The sequence below is a fragment of the Doryrhamphus excisus genome, chromosome 14 (genome assembly GCF_030265055.1).
Source record: "Doryrhamphus excisus isolate RoL2022-K1 chromosome 14, RoL_Dexc_1.0, whole genome shotgun sequence".
Classification (NCBI taxonomy): domain Eukaryota; kingdom Metazoa; phylum Chordata; class Actinopteri; order Syngnathiformes; family Syngnathidae; genus Doryrhamphus; species Doryrhamphus excisus.
In genome coordinates this window covers 17,997,263-18,012,858 of record NC_080479.1, presented here as the reverse complement: position 1 = coordinate 18,012,858, position 15,596 = coordinate 17,997,263, and the positions used below count along the sequence as shown (strand labels likewise).

General features: G+C 41.1%; 1 protein-coding gene across 1 annotated transcript in view; it reads left to right on the top strand.

Moving 5' to 3' along the window:
* LOC131101532 (thrombospondin type-1 domain-containing protein 7A-like) overlaps window positions 1–15,596 on the top strand; it is an 83,404-nt gene that overhangs the window by 26,708 nt on the left and 41,100 nt on the right. Inside the window, exons 2-6 of the mRNA XM_058046785.1 lie at window positions 573–1,680; window positions 5,545–5,793; window positions 7,824–8,008; window positions 11,856–12,011; window positions 14,105–14,308. Coding sequence (XP_057902768.1) covers window positions 573–1,680; window positions 5,545–5,793; window positions 7,824–8,008; window positions 11,856–12,011; window positions 14,105–14,308 — 1,902 coding nt within the window. The remainder of the gene's footprint in view (window positions 1–572; window positions 1,681–5,544; window positions 5,794–7,823; window positions 8,009–11,855; window positions 12,012–14,104; window positions 14,309–15,596) is intronic.

The following is a 15,596-nucleotide window of genomic DNA, read 5'->3' as shown; positions in this document are numbered from 1 at the left end:
ATAATAATAATAATATATTATGATATTATATATTATATAAAATATAATACAAAAAAATACATTCTAATGACAAACAGGTCACAAATTGATGAAAATAATCCAGTGATATTACTATATTATTATTATTATTATTATTATATTTTTTTGTTAAGTTGTAATATTATGAGGAAAAAAAACCCAACAAGTTCAAATTCAATCAATTTTTCTACCAAATCTGGGTAACCTAAAAAAATTCCTGTGTATTCACTGAGACATAAAATACGGTAATAATACATTAAAACTAAAAATACTAAAATGTTAGAGTAATAAATAAATACATTCAGCAACTTTTCCATGTCTATACTGCAAATTAATTACTATGGTTTTTAGAGGGTCAATTAAGACCTGGCAGTTAAGTTAAGTTGAGTTTTGTGACGTCCAACCACCTGTGAACGTCACACGACCTTGTATTCAGAGTTTCGTTTTCTGATGTTGTTTTGCCGTCGTTTGGTTGCCGAATAACAAACAATTTGCAGGATCGAATATCGCCAGGAATTAATTTTTAACTAACATTTCTGACATTTCTCTTCCAGGATCATGGGGTCGATGCATGGGCAGCGATTGCGGGCCTGGCGGTAGCCAGAGCAGAGCGGTGTGGTGCGCGCACTCCGAAGGTTGGACAACCCTCCACACAAACTGCAACCAGGACGAGCGACCGAACAACCAGCAGAGTTGCTTCCGAGTTTGCGACTGGCACAAAGATCTGTACGACTGGCAACTGGGGGCGTGGAACCAATGTGTCCCTGTATCGATGCGCAGTGCCGGAGTGCAACGGCCTGCAGTGTGCACCCGAGGGGAGGAGGGTATTCAAACCCGAGAAGTGGGCTGCGTCCAGAAAACGAACGGCGAGCCTGCAGAAGACGCAATTTGTGAATACTTTGAACCCAAACCTCGTCTGGAGCAAGCTTGTCTTATCCCTTGTCCTCGGGATTGCGTGGTGTCCGAGTTCAGTCCATGGACTTCCTGTTCGAAGACCTGTGGGATGGGTTTGCAGAACAGAATTCGTATTGTTCTTGCGCCGCCGTTATTTGGGGGGTCGGCATGCCCAAACCTGACAGAGTTTCAGACATGTCAACCGGGACCATGCGAGGGAGAAGAGAGCCAATACAGTCTCAGGGTTGGACCCTGGGGGCCTTGCTCCGTGCCAGCCTCGAGGCAGGCCAGGCAGGCGAACAAACCCTCCAGTGACATCGACATCGATAAAACTCCAAGTGATGGTGGAAAACCATCTGGAGAGGACAAAAAACCACCCAAAAGAGGGGACAAACGTCCCAAAGTCGGAGACAAGAGGTCTATGCAGGGTGATGACGTTCCCAAAGACGGAGACAAACCACCAAGACCCAACAGGAAACTGGGCAAAGGGAACCAAAACCCAGATAGACCGTCCCGTCAGGCTGACCGGCCGAAACGACAGAGAAAACTTAAAAACAAGGCCAAAAAGGAGAAAATCCGAGCTAAAGTCCGGGAGAAGTTGAAGGAGAGAGGAAAGGTAAAGGATCCCGGGACCAGAGAACTCATCAAAAAGAATCGAAACCGGAACCGTCAGAATCGCCCGGGAGGAAAGTCCTGGGACCTGCAAATCGGCTACCAGACAAGAGAAGTCACCTGTGTACACAAGAGTGGGAATGTCGAAGCTCTGAGGTAAGAAGAACATTGAAGACCTTATTTTCACTAATTGCGGAGTCGTTAGCATGTTGGTAACTCAGTCAGGAGATCGGGGTTCGAATCTCCGATTGGGCATCTCTGTGTGGAATTTGAAATCCTCCCACATTCCAAAAAGTCCACTGGGCCGGCGCCAGTTGCTGCCAGTTGGTGCCAGTTGGTGCCAATGTAATTTGCTGTGGGGCCTAGTGTCACCATTAAGGTGCTAAGTGGTGTGCAGTGGCTCAAACTGCCTCCCAACTGGCTCGTGGTGGCCTGTATGGGCCGCAAAAATTTTGTTTGTCGGCAAGAAGTTTCAAATTGTTAAAATCTTTGTCCACCAAGTGGAACCAAATGTCTGCCTATTGGAATCCACTGGAATGTAATGGCGCGAGCCAAGTTGTGCCAATGATGCTAGGAATCTACATGCCGGTGCCAGTTGGTGCCAATTCGCGCCAGTATCATTTGCTATGGCGCCTAGTGTTGCCAATAAGGTGCTTAGTGGTGTGCAGTGGCTCAAACTGCCTCCCAACTGGCCCGTGGTGGCCCGTAAGGGCGGCAGAAATTTAGTTTGGTGGCCAGAAAATTTCAAAATGTTTAAAATCTTTGTCCACCAAGTGGAATCAAATGTCACAAGCAATCTGTCAATTGGAATCCACTGGAATGTAATGGCGCGAGCCAAGTTGCGCCAATAATGCTAAGAGTCCGCAGGGCCGTAGCCAGTTGGTGCCAGTTGGTGCCAGTTGGTGCCAATGCAATTTCCTGTGACGCCTAGTGTCACCAATAAGGTGCTTAGTGGCTCAAACTGCCTCCCAAATGTCTCGTGGTGGCCCGTAAGGGCGGCAAAAAATTTAGTTTGGTGGCAAGAAAATTTCTAAATGTTTAAAAATTTTGTCCACCAAGTGGAACCAAATGTCTACCTATTGGAATCCACTGGAATGTAATGGCGCAAGCCAAGTTGTGCCAATGAGTAAGTGCCACGATTCTCATTGTGGAGTTTGCATGTTCTCCCCAAAAACATGCTAGGTTAATTAGCCACTCCAAATTGTCCATAGGTATGAATGTGAGTGTGAATGTCTTACTGAGAACAAACACTATGCTAACAGCACTCGATTCATCACACTGCAACTTAATACTCAAAAAGTCTATAAACAAATACACAAACATGCCCCAATATGCCAAATGGTTAGCAGGTCGGCCACACAGTTAGGAGATCGGGAAGACGTGGGTTCGATTCTCATTGTGGAGTTTGCATGTTCTCCCCAAAAACATGCTAGGTTAATTAGCCACTCCAAATTGTCCATAGGTATGAATGTGAGTGTGAATGTCTTACTGAGAACAAACACTTTGCTAACAGCACTCGATTCATCACACTTCAACTTAATACTCAAAAAGTGTATAAACAAATACACAAACATGCCCCGAACATGCTGAATGGTTAGCATGTAGGCCACACAGTTAGGAGATCGGGAAGACGTGGGTTCGATTCTCATTGTTCTCCCCAAAAACATGCTAGGTTAGGTTAATTAGTTAATTAGTGACTCCAAATTGTCCATAGGTATGAATGTGAGTGTGAATGGTTGTTTGTCTATATGTGCCCTATGATTGGCTGGCCACCAGTCCAGGGTGTACCCCGCCCTCTCGCCCGAAGTAAGCTAGGATATTGCATGTTATATCGGTCCGATAATTATAGTCATTGAACATTCACAGAGCCTGGCGGTTTTCTTTTATTATTATGAACACGCAGTAATGGTGTTACTGCGTTTGTTACTATCCAGTGCGTTAAATATGAATGTTCTACTTCATGTCATGAGTCGTATACATTCAGTCTCTTGTGAGGTCAGTGTAGCGTCTTTGTTAGATGACTGGCCTGGTTCTGTCTCTCAGTAGCCATTCAGCTTTAACAGAAGCCTGTGAGCAATGGCCATTACACCCTTGGAAAAAAAAAAAGAAAAGACGTCACTGATGCATTCTCTCTGAACGTCTGAGGCAAGGTCACATGCCACGGATGATCAAACTTCAAGCAAATACCACTTGTCCAAATCCGGGGTTCAAATAGACTATGATGCTTTCATTATATTGATTTATTATATGGATTTTATTTCATTTCATTTTTATACATTTTCATTTATTCATTTTCTACCGCTTTTACCTCTTCGTGTGAGAGGCGGGGTACACGCTGGACTGGTGGCCAGCCAATCACAGGGCACATATAGACAAACAACCATTCACACTCACATTCATTGAGTATTAAGTTGCAGTGTGATGAATCGAGTGCTGTTAGCAAAGTGTTTGTTCTCAGTAAGACATTCACACTCACATTCGTACCTATGGACAATTTGGAGTGGCTAATTAACCTAGCATGTTTTTGGGGAGAACATGCAAACTCCACAATGAGAATCGAACCCACGTCTTCCTGATCTCCGATCTGTGTGGCCTACATGCTAACCATTCAACATGTTTTGGGCATGTTTGTGTATTTGTTTTATACACCTTTTGAGTATTAAGCTGCAGTGTGATGAATCGAGTGCTGTTTGTTCTCAGTAAGACATTCACACTCACATTCATACCTATGGACAATTTGGGAGTGGCTAATTAACCTAGCATGTTTTCGGAATGTGGGAGGAAACCGGAGTACGCGGAGAAAACCCACGCACGCACGGGGAGAACATGCAAACGCCACAATGAGAATCGAACCCGCGTCTTCCCGATCTTTTAACTGTGTGGCCTACATGCTAACCATTCGGCATGTTAGGGGCATGTTTGTGTATTTGTTTATACACCTTTTGAGTATTAAGCTGCAGTGTGATGAATCGAGTGCCCGGAAAAAAAACACGCATGCATGGGGAGAACATGCAAACTCCACAATGAGAATCGAACCCACGTCTTCCCGATCTTTTAACTGTGTGGCCTGCATGCTAACCATTCGGCATGTTTGGGGCATGTTTGGGCCATGTTTGGGGCATGTTTGTGTATTTGTTTATACACCTTTTGAGTATTAAGTTGCAGTGTGATGAATCGAGTGCTGTTAGCAAAGTGTTTGTCCTCAGTAAGACATTCACACTCACATTCATACCTATGGACAATTTGGGAGTGGCTAATTAACCTAGCATGTTTTTGGAATGTGGGAGGAAACCGGAGTCCCCGGAGAAAACCCACGCATGCACAGGGAGAACATGCAAACTCCACACAGAAATGGCCGGGGGTGGAATTGAACCCTGGTGTCCTAGCTGTGCCACCCACTTGTGAAAAATAGTATTTTAGTATTAGTATTAGTATTTTAGTATCAGTATAAATTAGTATTAGTATTGTTTATACACCTTTTGAGTATTAAGCTGCAGTGTGATGAATCGAGTGCTGTTAGCAAAGTGTTTGTTCTCAGTAAGACATTCACACTCACATTCATACCTATGGACAATTTGGAGTGGCTAATTAACCTAGCATGTTTTTGGAATGTGGGAGGAAACCGGAGAACCCGGAAAAAAAACACGCATGCACGGGGAGAACATGCAAACTCCACACAGAGATAACAGAGGGTGGGATTGAACTCAGGTCTCCTAGCCGTGAGGTCTGCGCGCTAGCCACTAGACTACCGTTCAGCCTCAGTTTGTATGTTAAAAGTTGAAATACTTAGAAAGCAACCGGAGGGCCGGATTCAAACACTCGGTGGGCCGCATGTGGGCCCCGGGGCCGTAGTTTGCCCACCCCTGTCTTATGGTATTACATATCATTGTCATTGGTTCTGAACCTTATGAGTATCGATGTTTGTTAATGTTCTTTTGAGATGGTACTTGATATCTTCTGGTACTTGTGGTACTTGTGGTACTTAGTCTTCTGGTACTTCTGGTTCTTCCTCATTTCCAGCCTCTGCTCCCATGAATCGCTTCCAGTCACCTACCAAGCGTGTGTCATGTCCAAAGACTGTGACGTGACCGACTGGTCTGAGTGGTCGGCTTGCTCCCAGGAATGCTACGACCCTAACGGACCCAAGGGAGAGCAGACACGGACAAGGAAAGTCAGCCAGTTCCCCATTGGAGGAGGATCCGAGTGTCCCGAGTTGGAGGAGAAGCAGCCTTGTAGTTCCCATGGAGAAACGGCGCCACCTTGCGTTGCGTAAGTGAGGCCTTTTATCACATGTTCTGTTTGACGTAGCATAACAAAAACGGATTCTGTTTTCATTCGTACAACAATTCTTAGTCCCGCAGAATGAAGGCCGTTATCAGGGTTCCATATTTCTGACTTCTGGGTTGGAACAGAAATGTTGCTGATGCAATTCCCTAACCTAAAAACCACAGGAATTACCGTATTTTCCGGAATATAAGTTACACTTTTTTTCATAGGTTGGCTGTTTCTGCGACTTATACTCCAGAGCGACTTCATGTTTATTTTTTGTGTAGCTAAATAATAATTTTGTTAGCATATAGCATAACCAATTTAGCCTGTTTTCTATTCTTTTATTAATGTTAGAACTTCCAACCTTTCCAAGATGTCATAATGTTTGTTTTGGTCAAGTAGTTTGTAAAATAAATTACCCGCAAAAAATTTTACTTGTACTCCAGAGCGACTTTATGTTTATTTTTTGTGTAGCTGAAACACCATTGTGTTAGCATATAGCATAACCAATTTAGCCTGTTCTCTATTCTTTTATTGTTAGAACTTACCTTTCAAGATGACGTAATGTTTGTTTTGTTCTAGTAGTTTTGTAAAAAAAAAAAATTACCCACAAAAAATGCGACTTCATGTTTATTTTTCGTGTAGCTGAATAACCATTATGTTAGCATATAGCATAACCAATTTAGCCTGTTCGCTATTATTTTACTAATGTTAGAACTTCCTTTCCATGATGACGTAATGTCTGTTTTGGTCAAGTAGTTTGTAAAATAAATTACCCACAAAAAATGCGACTTCATGTTTATTTTTCGTGTAGCTGAATAACTATTGAATAACTATTGTGTTAGCATATAGCATAACCAAATCAACCTGTTCTCTGTTCTTTTAAAAATATTACAACTTGCCTTCCATGTTTGTTTTGTTGAAGTAGTTTGTAAAATAAATTACCCACAAAAAATTTGACTTCATGTTTATTTTTCGTGTAGCTGAATAACCATTGTGTTAGCATATAGCGTAACCAATTCAGCCTGTTCTCTATTCTTTTATTGTTAGAACTTGCCTTCCAAAATGACGTAATGTTTGTTTTGGTCAAGTAGTTTGTAAAATAAATGACCAACAAAAAATGTGACTTATACTCCAGAGTAACTTTATGTTTATTTTTCATGTAGCTGAATAACTATTTTGTTAGCATATAGCATAACCAATTCAGCCTGTTCTTTATTGTTTTAATAATGTTAGAATTTGCCTTCTATGATGACGTAGTGTTTGTTTGAGTCAAATTACTCGCCAAAAATGCGACTTATACTCCAGTGCGACTTATGTATGTTTTTATTCTACCTAATTATGCATTTTTGGCCTTGTGCGACTTATGTATGTTTTTTTTCTACCTAATTATGCATTTTGGCCTTGTGCTACTTATACTCCAGTGTGACTTATGTATGTTTTTTCTACCTAATTATGCATTTTTGGCCTTGTGCGACTTATGTATGTTTTTTTTCTACCTAATTATGCATTTTTGGCCTTGTGCGACTTATACTCCAGTGCGACTTATGTATGTTTTTATTCTACATAATTATGCATTTTTGGCCTTGTGCGACTTATACTCCAGTACGACTTATGTATGTTTTTTTTCTACCTAATTATGCATTTTTGGCCTTGTGCGACTTATACTCCAGTGCAACTTATGTATGTTTTTTTCTACCTACTTGTGCATTTTTGGCCTTATGCGACTTATACCTCGGAGCGACTTATGTATGTTTTTTTCTACCTAATTATGCATTTTTGGCCTTATGCGACTTATACCTTGAAGCGACTTATGTATGTTTTTTTCTACCTAATTATGCATTTTTGGCCTTGTGCGACTTATACCTCGGAGCGACTTATAGTCCAGAAAATACGGTAACTAACCTCTGTTTACTTTCACGAAATGCAGTTCAAAGTTCAATAAACCTCCACAATGGCCGCCATTGTTAGACATGGTTAATACCATGAGTCACAAATTGCTGTTTAATCGACGTCACGTCCGTCCACAGTTACAGCTGGAAGACGACGGAGTGGACGGAGTGCAGGGTGGATATGCTGCTGAGCCAACAGGATCGCCGCAGAGGGAATCAAACAGGCTTGTGTGGAGGCGGCTTTCAGACCCGGGAGGTCTACTGCGTCCAGGCCAGTGTGGACACACCGTCGTCCAACTTCAGTTCTCTCAAAAGCAATGAAGGTAAAATGTGAGCTCAAACGTTCACCAGATCACTGATCTGATCGCTCCACTAAGGGGGAAAAATGGTTGAAATAAATAATTCATGGCGCCGGTTAATATTACATTCATGCACATAATAAGCGTATGTAAACACAACTTTATCTCCGCCATATTGTGTTGCAGTCTGCCCCCCCCCCCCCACACTTGCTTTTCCCAGCCACATGTGGGCCATAGATGAGAATTAAAGTGGTTCTCCCCTCATATTAAATCTGGGGCACTACTCTATGAATATGCTAATATGCACGCAAAAGCCATGCAGAGAAGGACGGGAGATGAAAAATGAGCTTTCACCTAAATTGGAAGCGTTACTGTGTATAGTACAGTACACCGAGCCTGGAAGAGCTTTTGGTAGCACGCCCGTGATTTTTTTTTTTTTTTTTTTTTTTTTTTTACATCCACACAATAAGTCTCGGTCCATCTGGCCAGGAACGCTCAACTGGCGTCTTCTACTGACGACGATTCAGCTCAGCTGCTCGCTACCAGCTATACACGCTTTTATCCGTCGGCGTCACATTTCCGCTAACGGCATCGAATCTCACACTTACCGCCATTTGCTGCTCGGAATATTGTCATGCCAGGATGGAACAGGAAACCATGTTGGGTCTCGCCCACTTGGGTGTTAACTTCATAACTGGTGTATATAATAATAACTAGCGCTGTGTTAACTCATTTATTTCATTAATTACCTTACTTTTTTTTTGTCATTCCGAACACATCAAGAGCAGTACAATTCCAACACACACATGTATCCGTTCATACTGGGAATGACACTTCCTCATTATCATTACGAGAGATTCCGAACATCACAAAAGACAGTAGAGCATTTGGTAATGGTAATGGTTTAATTCCATTTGAACATGCATCAGATTACAATTGAATGCATCCCATAATCAGTTCACAGTTCCACATGTCCAAAAGGAGTAGGAAGAAGCAAAGCTTATTAAATCCTACCCCTCCATCTGGTACTTTTACAATCAGTAACTGTTACATTTGTTCACTTCCTGCTTTCCTAATATAGTTTAAGTGTTTTTTTAAATTTAATTTTTTATTTCACTTTTAATTTGTGTTCTAATATAATTTAAGTTAATTTTAATTTTAATTTTAATTTTAATTTTAATTTTAATTTTAATTTTAATTTTAATTTTAATTTTAATTTTAATTTTAATTACCCCTCCATCTGGTACTTTTACAATCAGTAACTGTTACATTTGTTCACTTCCTGCTTTCCTAATATAATTTAAGTTTTTTTTGTTTTTTTAATTTTTATTTTAATCCTTATATAATTTAATAATTTAAAATAATAATAAGTAATTATAATAAATTAATAATAATTTAAAATAAATGTTTTTTTTATTTTAATCCTAATATAATTTAACAATTAAAATTTGTTTTTTGTTTTTTTTTTTTATTTTAATCCCAATATAATTTAATAATAAAAAATCATTTAATTTAAGATTAATGTGTTTTTGTTACATTTTAATCCTAATATAATTTAATGGTTAAAAATAATGATTAATTATAATAAATTAATAATAATTTAAAATAAATATGTTTTTTTATTTTAATTTTCATTTTTGTCACGTACCAAAGTACAAGGTGATATGAAAATGACAATAACTCTGAATTATCCTTACTGACCTTTTTTGCAGTACATTTAGTGAGTAAAGATTGCTTTTATAGTTATTAGCCCATATTTCCACACAATGAGTAAGATTCATTCATGAACTGCACCTTGAAAGTATATGGAGTAAACACAGTCTGTTACACGGCAGTGACATGTATTTTAGTGTACTTTTGAATACTTTTGAATTGAGGCAGGCAGCATCCGAGGGTCCAAATTTGTCAGCTGGAAGTAGAACGCAGTAAAGCCTCCAGCATCCGGCACCGTGTTACGTACCTGCTCAAGGTTGGCATCATTCATCCGCCTTTGTGTTTGTGTGAAGCCGACTCAAGGAGGACCACAAAGAGAACACTTGTCCTCCAAACGCTGGTAATGAATCACATGACTGCTCAGTCCGTGTGAAAAGATATGGACTGGAACGGCTTAACATTGGAAAAATGGTCCACTTCCTTCTTATGGAGTTTATTCTATGTACACGTTTTAGTCAAGCCTTAGTTTATGCTCAACAACTCGATAGGACAGCATGAGTGTATGTTTTGAATAGGTTTTGTGCAAGAAGTATTTATCCTATAAGGTTGAGGCAAGATTTCACTTTTTTGTGGTGACAAAGGGTTGTCCTATCTAGTCAGACTAAAGCTGTCCTACCTAGTATTTTAGCATGAACTGATGGAGCCTGCTTGTATGAAGGTGAAACACCTTCCCAGTTTCAGTCTGTTGTGGTGACAAAGAGCTGTCCTATCCTGTCAGACTAGAGCTGTCCTACCTAGTCAGACTAAAGCTGTCCTACCTAGTATTTTAGCATGAACTGATGGAGCATGCTTGTATCAGAGGTGAAACATATTCCCAGTTTCTGTCTGTTGTGGTGACAAAGAGCTGCCCTATCTAGTCAGATTAAAGCTGTCCTACCTAGTATTTGAGCATGAACTGATGGAGCCTGCTTGTATGAGAGGTGAAACATATACCCAGTTTCTGTCTTTTGTGGTGACAAAGAGCTGTCCTATCTAGTCAGATTAAAGCTGTCCTACCTAGTATTTTAGCATGAACTCATGGAGCCTGCTTGTATGAGAGGTGAAACATATTCCCAGTTTCAGTCTTTTTGTGGTGGCAAAGAGCTGTCCTATCTAGTCAGACTAAAGCTGTCCTACCTAGTATTTTAGCATGAACTGATGGAGCATGCTTATATCAGAGGTGAAACATATTCCCAGTTTCTGTCTGTTGTGGTGACAAAGAGCTGCCCTATTTAGTCAGATTAAAGCTGTCCTACCTAGTATTTTAGCATGAACTGATGGAGCATGCTTGTATCAGAGGTGAAACATATTCCCAGTTTCTGTCTGTTGTGGTGACAAAGAGCTGCCCTATATAGTCATATTAAAGCTGTCCTACCTAGTATTTGAGCATGAACTGATGGAGCCTGCTTGTATGAGAGGTGAAACATATACCCAGTTTCTGTCTTTTGTGGTGACAAAGAGCTGTCCTATCTAGTCAGATTAAAGCTCTCCTACCTAGTATTTTAGCATGAACTCATGGAGCCTGCTTGTATGAAGGTGAAACACCTTCCCAGTTTCAGTCTGTTGTGGTGACAAAGAGCCGTCCTATCTAGTCAAATGAGAGCTGTCCTACCTAGTCAGACTGAAACTGTCCTACCTAGTATTTGAGCATAAACTGATGGAGCCTGCTTGTATGAGAGGTGAAAAATATTCCTTGTGTCAGTCTGTTGTGATGACAAAGAGCTGCTCTGTCTCGTCAGTTTAAAGCTGTCCTACCTAGTATTTTAGCATGAACTGATGGAGCCTGCTTGTATGAGAGGTGAAACATCTTCCCAGTTTCTGTCTGTTGTGGTGACAAAGAGCTGTCCTATCTAGTCAAATGAGAGCTGTCCTACCTAGTCATACTAAAGCTGTCCTACCTAGTATTTGAGCATTAACTGATGGAACCTGCTTGTGTGAGGAGTGAAACGTCTTCCCAGTTTCTGTCTGTTATGGTGACAAAGAGCTGTCCTATCTTGTTAGACTAGAGCTGTCCTACCTAGTCAGACTAAAGCTGTCCTACCTAGTATTTTAGCATTCCTCCATTCCGCAGGCATCCTTTCAGGCTCCCAAATACCATGTACACATACGTACTTGAGGGGGCATTGTGCATCTATTATCTCTACTCTGATATTGGAATGTTTTTGTGTGCCTCATTCAGTATTGCGGCCAGTGGACAGCGATCTGTGTGTGGGGGTCCCCCCCAACACCACCCAACTCTGCCATATCAACTGTCCGGTTCAGTGTGAGGTATCGTCCTGGACTGCTTGGGGACCCTGCACCTATGAAAACTGCCAGGATCAAAGTGCAAAGAAAGGTAAGCTAATAAATCATGCTCCATGAAAGAGATGTCCGAGGGTGGAATTGAACCCGGGTCTCCTAGCTGTGTGGCCTGCGCACTAACCGCCAATGTCCTCCAATGAACTGCTTTGCTCAGACACAATGCAGAATGGGAAACTTCAAAACTCATATTGGTACTTCTTTGTATATTTTTAGGTACACCTTTGGAGTGTTAAGTTACTGTGTGATGAGTTTAGTGTTTTTTCACAAGAATAAACACGGCTAAATAAACTAATAGACATAGACATGTTTTTGGAATGTGGGAGGAAACCTTTGGAGTATTAAGTTGCAGTGTGATGAATCGAGTGCTGTTAGCAAAGTGTTTGTTCTCAGTAAGACATTCGCACTGACATTCATACCTATGGACAATTTGGAGTGGCTAATTAACCTAGCATGTTTTTGGAATGTGGGAGGAAACCGGAGTACCCGGAGAAAACCCACGCAGAGATGGCCGAGGGTGGGATTGAACCCAGGTTTCCTAGCTGTGAGGTCTGCGTGCTAACCACTCGACCACTTGCCCATGAGTTATAATTATGAACTAAAATACATAATTATTTGTGCTAACATAATAATAATGATCTGCTCGAAAAACCAAGTCCTCCACATGCTTATCACCTGATTCAAATAGCCGTGCGTCTAGACACGTGAGTCTGCCCTTCTTTGTCTCCATCTCTCAGAGAAGGAGGCGACACCACTCTTGCAGGTCTACATGCTAACCACTCGACCCCCGTGCAGCCCTTCATGAAATTGTATAAAATTATATTTTCAGATTTAGCCAAATCCCTAATTTTTTCCGGTTAATTGATTCCAGATCCAAAAATTAAGTAGGATTCCGTATTCATAAACAGAATAGTCACTCCATCTTTTTGTGGGGGGGTTATTAATAAGATATGTGCCGTGTTGTATGCTAACCGGAAAATGCAGGCAAGCCGAGATAAACTTTAACCGAAACCATGGCTTACACTAACCAAGGTTCCACTGTATTTGAAAGCCGTGTCAGTTGCGTGTTTACGCTGAGGATGAAACGTTGTTTTCTTCTGTCTCATCTCCGAGATGCGTCATCAAAATACGATTGCCCCCATCAAAAATGACGCCCCCCCAACCCCCCAGCACTGACAGGAGCACCCGCCATTCTTAATACCCGCAGCAGATTGTTACGGGTGCGATGCCTGATATATAAGTCTCATCTCCCGTGACTCCAACCCCCCCCCCCTTCAGGGATAAGTCCTCCATCAGGGGGTCCAGACACAAGGCAGCATGTGTTCAGCTAAACTGCCTGATTAAATAAAAAGGTTTTAGAGGAAGGCCAAGATGATGTAAAAAAAAAAAAAAAAAAAAGGTTTGATTCTGCCGCCTCCATCTCCCTCCTCTACTGCCGTTATCGGGTCTGAACAGAAGTGTGGATTAGTGGGTGAGTGACCTCGGATCGGATGGGGTTGACAGCCGCCTCTTCCCAGGACCTGGATCACCTGTACACATGCAGGGAACGACCAATTTAGGAACGATACATTCCCTATGCGTTTATTCACGCTTAAATTTTTGTAGTTATTGTATTGTCGTTACAGTGGGTCATATATTTACACTAATCCCTCGTTTATCACACTTAATTGGTTCCGGACCCGAGCGTTATGAGTGAATTTCCACAAAGTAGGATTCCCTATTTAGGAATGGAATATTTTTGTAGTAAGAGCATATAAAACATATATTTACTACCTCATTATGTTTGCTATATGTTCAATAACCACAAGTGAAATGTATAATTTTTTGCAATTTTGATTTATTTTTTTAAAATTTTTGCATGATTTAAATGCATGTAATTATGTTTTTCCGAATTTCCTTGAGAAAATTCCTAATGAATTCACCTTGGATATTTTTAATATTATTATACAGGTGATTTTTAAAAACAAATACAATTCCTTGTAAAAGTACAACATATATAAATCTGATTTTAAAGAATATCAAAAAATGTTAAAGAATTCCAGGATCCGGACGGTGATCCGGATCACCCCCAAAATGGAATCACTTCTTCCATCTTCCCATAACCTGATACCAGTCTTTCCTTTTGAACAGGTTTCAAAATGAGAAAGAGGAAGATTGTTAACGATCCAACAGGCGGAACAGGGAACTGCCCCCATCTGGTGGAAGCCATACCCTGCGAAGACCCCAGCTGCTATGACTGGTTGGTGGTCAAACTGGAAGAGTGCATCCCGGATAATGAGAAGGAATGTGGGCCAGGAACACAGAATCCTCAAGTCCAGTGTGTCAACAGCGATGGTGAGTTTGATGCCTTATTGTCACCCTGAAGGTGAACCTGATGACCACCGGTGTGATGGTCGTTATGCTAACAGTGCCGAGACTAACATGCACCCGTCATGGAGTCACAGGTGGTCATCCGTAACTCGACAGCTGTCTTCGGGCGAGAGGCGGGGTACACCCTGGACTGGTGGCCAGCCAATCACAGGGCACATATAGACAAACAACCATTCACACTCACATTCATACCTATGGACAATTTGGAGTCGCTAATTAACCTAGCATGTTTTTGGAATGTGGGAGGAAACCGGAGTACCCGGAAAAGAAAACCAACGCATGCACGGGGGAGAACATGCAAACTCCACACAGAGATATCCGAGGGTGGAATTGTACCCAGGTCTCCTAGCTGCGTGTCCTGCACACTAACCACTTTCTATGCCGCATGTCCTCCAATGAACTGCTTTGCTCAGACACAATGCAGAATGGGAAACTTCAAAACTCATATTGGTACTTCATTGTATATTTTTAGGTACACCTTTGGAATGTTAAGTTACTGTGTGATGAGTTAAGTGTTTTTTTTGCAAGCATAAACATGGCTAAATAAACTACTAGACATAGACATGTTTTTGGAATGTGGGAGGAAACCTTTTGAGTATTAAGTTGCAGTGTGATGAATCGAGTGCCGTTAGCAAAATGTTTGTTCTCAGTAAGACATTCACACTCACATTCACACCTATGGACAATTTGGAGTGGCTAATTAACCTAGCATGTTTTTGGAATGTGGGAGGAAACCGGAGTACCTGGGTTTTTTTTTAGGTACACCTTTGGAGTGTTAAGTTACTGTGTGATGAATTTAGTGTTTTTTGCAAGCATAAACATGGCTAAATAAACTAATAGACATTGACATGTTTTTGGAATGTGGGAGGAAACCTTTTGAGTATTAAGTTGCAGTGTGATGAATCGAGTGCCGTTAGCAAAGTGTTTGTTCTCAGTAAGACATTCACACTCACATTCATACCTATGGACAATTTGGAGTGGCTAATTAACCTAGCATGTTTTTGGAATGTGGGAGGAAACCTTTTGAGTATTAAGTTGCAGTGTGATGAATCGAGTGCCGTTAGCAAAATGTTTGTTCTCAGTAAGACATTCACACTCACATTCACACCTATGGACAATTTGGAGTGGCTAATTAACCTAGCATGTTTTTGGAATGTGGGAGGAAACCGGAGTACCTGGGTTTTTTTTTAGGTACACCTTTGGAGTGTTAAGTTACTGTGTGATGAATTTAGTGTTTTTTGCAAGCATAAAC